This window comes from Neophocaena asiaeorientalis, unplaced genomic scaffold (assembly GCF_003031525.2).
Source record: "Neophocaena asiaeorientalis asiaeorientalis breed wild unplaced genomic scaffold, Neophocaena_asiaeorientalis_V1.1 scaffold177, whole genome shotgun sequence".
Classification (NCBI taxonomy): domain Eukaryota; kingdom Metazoa; phylum Chordata; class Mammalia; order Artiodactyla; family Phocoenidae; genus Neophocaena; species Neophocaena asiaeorientalis.
In genome coordinates this window covers 5516462-5529064 of record NW_020172779.1, presented here as the reverse complement: position 1 = coordinate 5529064, position 12603 = coordinate 5516462, and the positions used below count along the sequence as shown (strand labels likewise).

Sequence of the window (12603 nt, the reverse complement as noted above, 5' to 3'; positions counted from 1 at the left end):
GCCTTTGCCCATTCCTACACTTAAACACTTTTGTGAACTCTTTATTTAATGTAACGAAAATGAATTCACATCCATCTTTAGTAATTTTTACTGTTGGTAAATCTCTATATACAAGCCAAGTTTTATAAAATTTACAGGTAATTGGGAAAGAAATATGAAAATACAAGATAACAATGTGATAAAACATAAAGTATTTTTTTCCTGGAGAGAAAGAATACAGGAATAGAAGTCTAGACAGGTATTTCTTTTTCTGAGGCTGAAATTCCATGAAGCAAATGAAAGAGCATCAGTTTGAAAATTATCCATCTTTCTCAGCAAATTTCTAAATTTGCTTTCTTAAATTTTATTCCTAAAACGTGGTTCTCTAAATCATCTTTAAAATGTTTTCAAGTCTTGTTGAAAGAAACTTATAAAAGGAATCATATTTAGGTAACCTTACATTTTTCTTTCAGAGTCTATTGCCTTTACATTTTATTTTTCCCTTCCTCAAAACTCATTACCATTCAGTGTAATAAAACCTTGCATCTGTATGTTGTTTTTGTTTTAAATTTCTTAAGCACTGTCACTTGACTCTGATAAAAATCATGAGAGGTAGATGGGGCAGATATTATCATTTTTCTTATATGAGCAAAGTCATATATAAAGAGATGAAATGAGTTGCCTAATATTATACTGGTAGCCACTGGCAAAACCTAGATTCCAGACCTGGATCTGGGGTATTCAAGTTACCAAGATGCCTCCAGTACTATCCCAAATATTTTTTTTTAATCTACATTTTATATATAATTTTGATCTGAACACAATGAAATATTTTATTACTTAGAACCAACATATGACTTCCTGTTAATAGGAAACAGGAGCACGACTTGTTTAGAGTATTAACTTGCCTTCAGAACCAAGTAGTCTACCACTATTTTCTCCAAACCTGACCCCTAGCTTATTCACTTTGTCTGATTTGTCAGGGAATGTGAAACATTCTGGCACTTTGCTTTTTTTTTTTTTTTAATTCAAGCAGTGATAAAAATGTTTGACTGAATGGGTGAATGAATGAATGATGGATAACTTTAACTTCCAGTAGAAATATAAATAGTTAGCCAAGAAATTTTCTAAGATGTGGAACTTTTTATGAAATAATGATTGCTAATTTGACCACTTAAGAGAATAGCATTTCAAATAGCATAGGTTACTGCTTAATTTTTAAGACATTGATGAACAGCATAGTTTCGAGAAACAAGTATAATTTCATAATAAAAATAGTTTTCATATTATAAAAGAATGTTCATTTCAAGAATACTGTACCATAGCCTACTCCCAATTTTAATGACTTTGTTTCTTTTAATAGCTACCCAGGTGGATTTAGACAAGTAACAGCCGCTCAGCTTCACCAGAAGGATCCAGTGGCAGTAAGTTTATAGTATTTTTTATTATATCACACAAGTTTTGATAGGTATTATTTCATTATCATTCAATTCTATATGTTTTCTAATTAGTATGTTTTGCATTTAGTCAAAGAATTTTGATGCTTTTCTTTTTAATTTCTTAACATCTACCTGATCACCTAGAATATGATATGATTGCTGAAAATGTTTGGGGGAGACAGATGTATGTTTGTATGTGTGTATATATGTTTATATTTCCATTATATCAAATATGCTAAGTATGTTGTTCCAATCTTATATTCTCACTGACTTTTTCGTTGTTGTTGTTCATTTGATTTACTGATTACCTGAGTTATGTTAAAATCTCACTTGTGGATTTATTAATTTTTCCTTGTAGTTCTGTCAGTTTTTTGTTCTGTATGTTTTGAAGATTTAGTGCTAGATGAATTAACTTAAGTTTGGGATTATAATCTTCTTAAGGAATTGATCAAGGCATATACTGACTCTCTTTATCTCCAATAATGCTTTTCAACTTGAGGTCTGTTCTTTTTATATATTAATATAGCTATATCAACCAGTTTTTTAATTTTGTTTGCCTCATATATCATTTTACAGTTTAATTTTAAACTTTACTGAGCTAGATTTTATTTTCTTTTTTTATCCCCTTCTTTCTTGCCTTCTTTTGGTTTGACTGAGTTTGCTTATTAGAAGTCTAGGATTAATCAATATCTTTACTTTCCTCAAAATCAAATCAAGGCCCCTAGAAGATTATTAATACTTATTAATACCTTTCAACCTGTATGTTTTCTCTGTTCAAGATTTTTAAAAACTCTTAAAATTCAGCATTCTTGTTCTTGTCTTATACTGTTACTGATTCTTTATGGTCTTCTTTGCTTACGATCGCTTCTTGTAACTGGGATCAATGTCCTTCTCCTCGAAGTACTTCTTGTTGACATTCCTATCATAACATTCTGAATAGTGAACTCTCCTTTTCTGTCTGAAGCTATATTTTTGCCTTCATTCTTGAAAGATAGTTTTGCTTTTATATGCAATTCTAGGATAACCGATTTTTTTCTCTCAGCCTTTTGAAACTATGATTCACATAGATTTTAGTGTCCATTATTACTGTTGATATCAGATGTCACTTTAATTGTTTCTTTGTGTGTATCCTGTCTTTTCTTTCTGAATACTTTTAAGATCTTTTCGTCGGCTTTGGTTTTTATATGTTTCTTTTTGAGCTTTGTCATTTGTTTTGCTTGCGGATTGGTGTCTTCCGAAAATTCGTCAGCTCTTCTATGTATCTTCTAATATCGGCTCCCTTTATTCTCTGTCCTTTCCCTTTGGAAATCAGATTATACATACATACACAAATAACTTCAATTATTGTATTTTTTTCCTTTTCTTGAAGCTTTTACTGTTTGTTTCTTTTTCAAATTTGCTGGTCGGTTTTGACAGTCGTCTGTTCCCTTTGTCATACTTTGGTTCCCTCTTATATTTCTTTAAAGATATTAAACGTAATTCTTAGCATTTATGTCTGATTCTGATATTTGTGGTCTTTGTGGGTTTGCAGTTTATTGTTTCTGTTCAGGATACTTGGAAAGTATATGTACCTTGGAACTTCATCTCTGGGAATTTTTGAGACCTACGTTAAAAATGAATTTCTTCAAAAAAGATTTACTTAGCTTCTGGCAGGTACCTGGGGCCATATATATGTATATACCTATATATATACATATATATATGTATATATATGGCATCCTAAGACCTCTTTAAGCTATACTTTCGACCCCTGGATTTTGGTCCCCATAAAAAGGGTGAATTTGGGGCCTTGTAAGGTCAGGTTCATAGTTCAGCAGTTATCTCTCAGGAAAGACTTTTGTTTTTTCATTTCCTCACTCAGCACCCTGAGTATTGCCTTTCTGTTGAGAAGCTGGGTTTATGAGGTCATCTTGATCCTACCTCCTAACTCCAAAGTCATAGTCCTGTAAAACCCAAGCCCTGCACTAAACTGATGCCCTCAAGGCCAATGCCAGCCCTAGGACTCTTTTGTCCTTTCTTTCACTTTTGGCCTCTAGTCAGTTCCATGCTTTTAAAAAGATTTAAAAAGCAATCCTGTTAACTTCACTAATGTTTATTATTGTTATCATTAGAGTTATATACTGGGAGAAATTTCTAATCCAAATGCTTGTCCTCAGTATTGCTAAAAGCAGATCCTCCTTTTGCCATTTCACAGTTTTATTTTTTCTTCCTTAACTCTTGATAAGCTAGTCTTTAAACTGTACTCCTAGATTTGGTAGCATTTTCCCCATTGGGACCTTTTTTAGCTTTTTACTTAAATGAGCAAAGTGTTAGACTGTGAAGACACTCCTTTTTACTTCCCTAAAATGGTGAATAAAAATAAATGTCTATTGTCAGGATGCAACCATTTGTTTGGTGTTGTACTGCCTATAATTTTCTTGGCAAAGGTGGTGGTGGGGAAGGGCATGTTTATTATTATAAGGTCTGACATGACATTTAGACGTTCCATGCTTTACTGTTTATTTTTACTTTTCATAATTATAAAAGTATGCTCAGAAATTGCCTCCTAAGAAATATTTAATGTTCTGCTTTATAATTCATGTGTCTTTAGATTATCACGGGTCAAAATAAAATATCCTATTTTGACTATTAATATGGATTGCATATAATAGTAGTAAAAAGTTGTTAGGGCTACTGGTAATATATACCGCAACTTTTACAACAAATTATAGTTTTAATACTTATAAATATGTTTCAATGTTTTTAAAATTAGTTTCTAGTTTATTCAGGTATGCTAACTATACACTAGGCGGCAGTATAGTCCAACTTTTGATGTTAAGAATTTGTTTCAAATTATTTTTTATGAACAAAGATTGAAATGCATTGCAAAATGTTTGTTGACGGCTTGGGAAATATTTAGAGTTAAATCCATTTGAATTTTTACCTCATTAAAAGATCTTAATTTTTTTTTTAAGTCTTAATTTTGATTGTGTTTCTAAAGAGAATGACGTTAAGAAGAGGTCAGTTATTTTACTTCCAATTGAAACACTCAGTGTTTTTCTGGAACAGTAGGTCTTCTTCCAGCAGACATAATTTGCTTATCAGTACTTGGTATATGTGGCTTTTAGGAGAATTTGTTTCATGAAGCATCTTTCTGATTATTAGTACGATCTTGGAATATTACTTGTAAAGTACATTGATTAACATATTTAAATAGTAGGCTTTTAAATATTTCAATATATTTTTATAATTACATAGAAGATCACTAATTCTAAACTCAAATAAATATATTGATTCAGCCCTTTCCTTATATCCTTTCTCCCTCTCTCATACATTTTAGTTTCCTTAAGAGTCTCTGTGTTCTTGTATTTTTCTTCTAATATGGTTCCTTTCTTATGTTTATTCCCTCTCCTATAGTTTATAAAGACACTTTATGTGAAACAAATGTCACGTGCCTGGGTTACAGATTAGATGCGGAAAGTATTTAACACCTATTAACCTTACCTTGTTCTATCTTTCTCACTTTCTGAATTCCTTAGAGTTTATGCTTAAGTCTGTACAGCTAGAATTACTTCATTGCATATGCAAGTTGTGGCACATTTATTTTTGGGGTATGTATATTTGTATGTCTGTCATCCCCTTTATCTCTCACCTGGCAGCTTGTAACCCTTTCATACTTTCCAGCTTTCTCTAATTTGAGTGTTACGTTTGCATTTTTTAATAGGGCATATTTTAAAAATACCAACTTGTTAATTCAAGTAAACACAACTAAATGTTTTTAAGAACATGAAAACCAAATGCCAGGTAACCCTACTAATGCAACAAAATTGCTGTTAGGATGATATAATGACAGAAGATATGACTTGCTTATCTAGATAAGATGCTGAGTAGTCTTAACATTGTCACCTTCTACTAAAGACTTTTAAAACATTAAATATTTTAAAGACTAATATCAGTGCTGCCCAAGAGAAATTTCTGCTATGATGGAAATGTTCTTTGTCTGACCACTTGAAGTGTGGCTTATGTGATTCAGGAACTGAATTTCTAATTGCTTTTAATTTTAACAATGTAAGTCTGTATTTAAATAGTCTCCAGAACATAAAGTCTCAACAGCACTAACACAGAAAATAGATGGAAAATATATATGGGATGCCATTAGCTTTAGTACATAGTGAGGTAGTCTGATGTGATGAGAAAATAAAAGGATCAGGAAATCCTCTTGTAGTGCAATCCTATTCCAATGTGTATTGTTTTAATGGGTTTAGTTTCATACATGCCAAATGATAGCCTTGAAATATGAGTACAGATGGAAAAAATCAGTTTGACTCTCCAAATGTCTTAGTTTTATGAAGCTTTTGCAGTATATTTGTATACACTGTATACCAGGAGGCCCCCAGGAAATTATGGAGCACAAGGTGACACTGAGTGCCTTTCTCTTGACAAAACATACATAAAATCACATTCAGACCAACAGTGAGGATAACCTTAACAAGGGGAAAAGTAAATCATGAAAAGGTTAGTTTGCCATCTTACGAGTGGGTATGACAGGGAGAAGGGACTTTGTCTTCTTGAAAAGTTACAGAGAGAAACACATTATAGGTGTGTTTGCATGTCCTGTATGTCTGTTCTGGGAGTAAACCTACCTGGATTGAATCCAGCACCACCGCTTAATAGATACATGAAATAGGCGGGGGGGCGGGGGGCGGTTCTGTAACCTCACTAAATTTGTTTCCTCATCTGTGAAGTGGGACTTAGTATCGTAAGCAAGATAACAAATGTAATGCAGCGACTGCTGTACACACAGTAAGTTTTCAGTGAGTGCTAGCCATTACCATTGTTACAGATTGGTGACTTACAGAGTCAGTCACATGACTGTATGGTCAGGCACAGTTTATGAATTGGAAACCTGATCTCCCACCTGGAGGAAACGAGATTAAGCCTCCCTAGGATCTGCTGTAACCTGTATGTAATAGGTTATTATTTTTTAAATAAAATTTTTTAAATTATTTATTTTTGGCTGCATTGGGGCTTCGTTGCGGTACGCAGGCTTCTCACTGCGGTGGCTTCTCTTGTTGCGGAGCACGGGCTCTAGGCACGCAGGCTTCAGTAGTTGCAGCACGTGGGCTTCAATAGTTGTGGCTCGCAGGTTCTAGAGAGCAGGCTCGGTAGTTGTGGCACATGAGCTTAGTTGCTCCACAACATGTGGGACCTTCCTGGACCACGGATGGAACCGGTGTCCCCTGCACTGGCAGGCAGATTCTTAACCACTGCACCACCAGGGAAGCCCTGTAATAGATTATTTGAGCCACAGGTTCTTGTATAAGCTTAAAGAATTTTTTCTAATTCTATCTAAAATTGACACACAAGTTATCTGTTATCTCTTCCTTTTGTCCCTTTTCTAAATAAAAATAAACAGATTCGAAAGAAAATAGTAATGTACAAAATAATAAAAGTTACTTTTCTGTTACTGCCACGTATCTGCTTAGGTCTCAGTTTCATTTCTTTCATATTCATATTGAATTGTAGCCCACTCGTTTTCATCACTATCTCTTATTGTGTTTATATCTCCAGCACATTTTTCTTATTGAGTCCCCCGTGTATCTGTTTTTCAGATTGTTAAACTAGCTATTTATGGCATGCTGCCAAAAAACCTTCACCGAAGAACTCTGATGCAGAGGTTGCATCTTTTCCCAGATGAAGTAAGTCACTGATGATACTTTCTTAAATTTTTTTTAACATCTTTATTGGAGTATAATTGCTTTACAATAGTGTGTTAGTTTCTGCTTTATAAAAAAGTGAATCCGTTATACATATACATATATCCCATATCTCTTCCCTCTTGCGTCTCCCTCCCTCCCACCCTCCCTATCCCACCCCTCTAGGTGGTCACAAATCACCGAGCTGATCTCCCTGTGCTATGCGGCTGCTTCCCACTAGCTATCTGTTTTACATTTGGTACTGTATATATGTCCATGCCACTCTCTCACTTCGTCCCAGCTTACCCGTCCCCCTCCCTCTGTCCTCAAGTCCATTCTCTAGTAGGTCTGCGTCCTTATTCCCGTCTTGCCCCTAGGTTCTTCATGACCATTTTTTTTTTTTTAGATTCTGTATATATGTGTTAGCATGTGGTATTTGTTTTTCTCTTTGACTTACTTCACTCTGTATGACAGACTCTAGTTCCATCTACCTCACTACAAATAACTCAATTTCATTTCTCTTTATGGCTGAGTAATATTCCATTGTATATATGTGCCACATCTTCTTTATCCATTCATCTGTCGACGGACACTTAGGTTGCTTCCGTGTCCTGGCTATTGTAAATAGAGCTGCAATGAACATTGTGGTACATGACTCATTTTGAATTATGGTTTTCTCAGGGTATATGCCCAGTAGTGGGATTGCTGCGTCGTATGGTAGTTCTATTTTTAGTTTTCTAAGGAACCTGCATACTGTTCTCCATAGTGGCTGTATCAATTTACATTCCCACCAACAGTGCAAGAGGGTTCCCTTTTCTCCACACCCTCTCCAGCATTTATTGTTTGTAGATTCTTTGATGATGGCCATTCTGACCGGTGTGAGATGATATCTCATTGCAGTTTTGATTTGCATTTCTCTAATGATTAACGATGTTGAGCATTCTTTCATGTGTTTATTGGCAGTCTGTATGTCTTCTTTGGAGAAATGTCTGTTTAGATCTTCTGCCCATTTTTGGATTGGGTTGTTTGTTTTTTTGATACTGAGCTGCTTTCTTAAATTTTTAATTAAATGTTTTCTCATTTTAAAAATTGTTGTATTTTCAGTAAGTTTATGTCAGCTTCTGAAATATTTTTTGCATTTTATAGTGAATGCACGATAATAACAATTGCTTCTATCTTAAATCATAAAGTGAGCCATCATTGGACTAAAAACCAAAAGTCTGTAAGTTCTGTATTTTCATTTTAATAACTGCTTTTGGAAAAAGGAACTATAGTCTACTTTGTTTGGAATAAGAAACTATAATTAGAGCCCCTGTTAAATTGAGGGTACTCATAGATAATTTCATGAACTACAAAAAAGTATGAATTTAGTTTACTTTTTTTGTGATCTGTAGCTTCTATGAATCATAGATTAATAGCTCGGCTTTGGTTGCTAATTATTTCCCATGATTTAACTTGAGAATACTTATTCCTACTCAGAATTTGTTCAACTAAAAAGTACTTGAAAATAAAAATAGACATTTTTATCCATAACTATTGTACTGGTATAAGTACTTGGTTTTTCTCTCTGGTATAATATAATGAAACACTAGAGGTTCTATAATAAAATAGTTGAGTCCAGGCCATGGAATCAGACTGCCTGAGTTTGAATACATGCCCCCACCATCTACTGACTTCATGGCCATTATTATCTCTGTTTTCTCATCTGTGAAATGGGCATAATAATAGTACCTGCTTCATAAGATTGCTGTAAGGGTTAGATGAGATAACATTTGTAGAGTACTTAGACCAGGCCCTGGAACAGTAAGTTCTAGTTGCTCTCAATATTATGGGTTATACTTGTTGTCTTTCTAGTTCCTACTAGAGGAATAAGGTAGAATTCATTCCAGACTATAAAGTTATACAACTGTTCAAGACACTTGTATGTTCTGTTGTTAGTTTAAATAATGCATGAGTAAATTATTCAGGCTTTTATCAAAGTGGCTAATTTATTACCTTTACTTTGCATGAATGAGTAGAACAATTTCCCACTATTCACTTTACCTCCGAGGTAACAAGTATGGGAGCAGTATCATTATATAAGGATAAATGACCTTGGGCATGAAATCACAAGAATTTTAAAACTCCTGTTTCTGATTATACTTTCATATGCTTTTAGGAACCATAATTTCTACAAGGAACAAAAAAATAGTCATGTTATTTTTACCAGTTATAAGGTAGATACATTTCAGCATAAATTACTTAAATAATTTCAGGCTATAAAATAAATGAGCCCATTTCTCCAAAAATGGATTGCTAGATTTTTTACTGTCATGACCATGGGGAAACAGGCACTCAGACATTGCTGGTAGCAGTACAAAATGGTGCAACCCACAAGGAATCGGGGAATTAGGTAACATTTAACAAAAATACATACATAAGGAGATTCATGCTTGATCCGGCTATCTTATTTATAGCAATTTACCCTGAAGATACACATATACAAGATTATTGTTTCCACATTATCTACAATAGTAAAGTAATAGAAATAAATAAATGCTTATTCATAGGAAATTGGCTAAATTATGCTATATCTATTCAATTGAGTACTATGCAATTATAAAAAAGGAATGACAGATATCATTGTGATGATAAGTAATCCTTTCCAGGATGTATTGCTAAGTTTAAAAAAGCAAAGTGGAAAAGAATATAGATAGCATACTACCTTTTATATGCATTTATACATATGTATGTTTACATACACACATATATATTTATCTCTCTTCTTTTTGCGTAAAGAAACACAGAAGAATAAATGAGAAAATGAAGTTGGTTACTTACTAGATGATGGGCACAAAAAGATGAAAGGAGTAGGGAAGAGAACGAGATTTTTGGAGAATACCTTTTAGATTTTTTTTTTTTACTTTAACTTTTTTATCATGTTGAGGTTTTATATATTCAAAAAATAAAAGGACAATACCAATAGAAGTAAGCAGAACTAGTGCACAGATTGTGTTTTCTAAGTGCTATTCCCTATTAAAAGGAATGTGGTTCTTCTTAGAAATGTTGTTTCTAGGTCTGGAACAAAGAAGAAGGTTATTTTGGAGTGCACACATGCACGAGATTATTATTTCTGCATTGTTTATAATAGTAAAATAATAAGTAACAGAAAGTAAGACAGTGATCAAAACCCGATGGAGAAATATCAGGAGAACACAGGAGGCAGCTTGAAGTGGTGCCCACTGACCAAATATGGACTGTGTGAGCCTTGAATGATCATAATGGTGGATTACCTTGAATAGAAAACAAAAATCTATGAGCCCACAATGACAGTCCCAAAATTATTTTTAACTGATTATAATTTCCCTTCTTTCTGGAGAAGGAAAAGCTCTTCTTTAGAGAAGAATGTCATCTAAAAAATGTAGAAATAATACTGAATTAGAAAAGCCACCATTATCAGCATATTCTGGATCTATTGAGTAAAGCATTAGAGAACAGGATATTCACACAGTTTCAAAACATCATGTCACCGAGTACTTACTATTTAAAAAGAGAAAAGATACTTTTACGTTAAAGCCATCCGGTGAACCACCACTCATAACCAAGATATTAAATATATCATCAATATGGGACAAACTGACATCACGTGCCTCCTGCTATGAATGAAGCACTGAAGACCCGGCATAAACTACATAGTGTCCTGTCAGACATGTTTAACCTAAATCTAACGATGAGGAGAGAGTTCTACAAATCCCAAAAAAGGACATTCTGCAACATAATCGGCCTGGCCTCTTCAAAAATGTTAATTTCATAAAAGAGATAAAACAAGGAAACTCTTCAGATTAAAGGAAACTAGACCAAATATATTATGTATGTTAACCAACATAATAACATAATAGCTGTAGCATGTGATCCTTGACCTTGGATTGGAAAAATTCAATTTGGGAAATTTGAATATACACTGTATATTAGAGTAAAAGGTGTTTCATCAATGTTAGTTTTCCTGAACATGAATTTGTAATGTGGTTACATCGGAGACAATTCTTATATTTAGGAAATATATATGCTGAAATATTTAGGGATGAAATATTTGCAGACTGCTCTCAAATGGTGCAGTCAAAAAGAATGTTTTTGGTGTATGTGTTTATGAATAGATAAAAAGAGAGAGAGCAATCATGTCCTATTTGAACAGTCAGTGAATTTAGGTGAAGGTTAGATGAGTGTTCACTCATTTTGGCAACTTTTCGGTAGATTTGAAATTCCTTTAAAACTTGCAAAAAAGTGGGAGTTCCCTGGCGGTCCAGTGGTTAGGCCTCCACGCTTCCACTGCCTAGGGCCCGGGTTTGATCCCTGGTCAGGCCTCCACGCTTCCACTGCCTAGGGCCCGGGTTTGATCCCTGGTCAGGGAACTAAGATCCTGCAAGCTGCGTGGCACGGTCAAAAAAAAAAAAAGTATAAAGAGGAAAAATTTCAAAAAAGTAAATGATCACCTCGCCCCTGTGTTTCTTTTTTCTACTTTTATTCTTTTCCTTATTTCCCTCAGGTTCACCGCCTGCTCTGTGCAGAGGACATACACGCATAAAAAGAAAGTTTTTCCGGTTTCATGTGTAATGCCTAGTCAGCATCTTTAATTCCTAACTTTGCATTGATTTTGTCCATTCTTTCAGGGGATTCCTTTAATAGTGGTGAAATTTGGTAAGCTCATTTCAGTCAAAATTCTATTCAATTCAGCAAACATTTACCAGGAACCCACTATGTCCCAAACTCTCTATGCTGAGTGAGCAGTTGGCAACTTTTAAAATTGTCTTTGCAAATACAAGCTAAGGATTTTTTTTAATGGCTTCCCAAAGAAGTGTGAAATAGTCATAAATTTTCGTGAATACCAAACTGGCAGATAGACTTCTTTAGTAAGAAAAAATAAGGACCCCTTAACGGTATTTCATGTGTCCAGACTTTCTCTGCTTGTTCTGATTCTGTGTGCTTACACTTGCATATTTGAATATGCTGGGGAAGGGAATTTAAATATTTTTCAAATACTTTTCAGTGAAGAAACACTTCTCAATAGTATTTATTGTGTTTTGTATATGTTGATAGTGACCCAGCCTATCCAAACCATAATTTTAAAGTCATTTTAAATTTTAAAAAATATTTTTTAGTTTTTGCCATATTAGGTTTTAGAATGAGTTTATAGTGCAGTAGAGCTCTGTGATTCTCTAAAATTATTTTTAAATTGTATTTTGATTCTTGACATCTTGAATAGCTTATTTGATGCCATGACCCTGCCCAGATATTTGATTCCCAATTATACTATTACTCTCTGCAGACAACTGTAATTTACTGTATAATCATCCTTCTTTTCTGAAAATGTTTAGGAACACACTAAAATGAAAAGAGGGAATTCTATCTACGATCCCTGGGGAAATGCCCATAGGACACTTCCATATTGATATCTTACTATTTTTTTTGATAGACTCTCCAAAATTAACTGATCATTCAGATCCACAATATAATTCTCTTTCCCTTATTTTTGT

At 33.9% G+C, this 12603-nt stretch overlaps 1 protein-coding gene across 1 annotated transcript in view; it reads left to right on the top strand.

The window, feature by feature from the left end:
- The window catches only part of MRPL13 (mitochondrial ribosomal protein L13), a 35570-nt gene that overhangs the window by 10150 nt on the left and 12817 nt on the right, over positions 1-12603 (top strand). Inside the window, exons 4-5 of the mRNA XM_024741250.1 lie at positions 1343-1403; positions 7010-7096. Of these exons, the coding sequence (XP_024597018.1) occupies positions 1343-1403; positions 7010-7096 (148 nt within the window). The remainder of the gene's footprint in view (positions 1-1342; positions 1404-7009; positions 7097-12603) is intronic.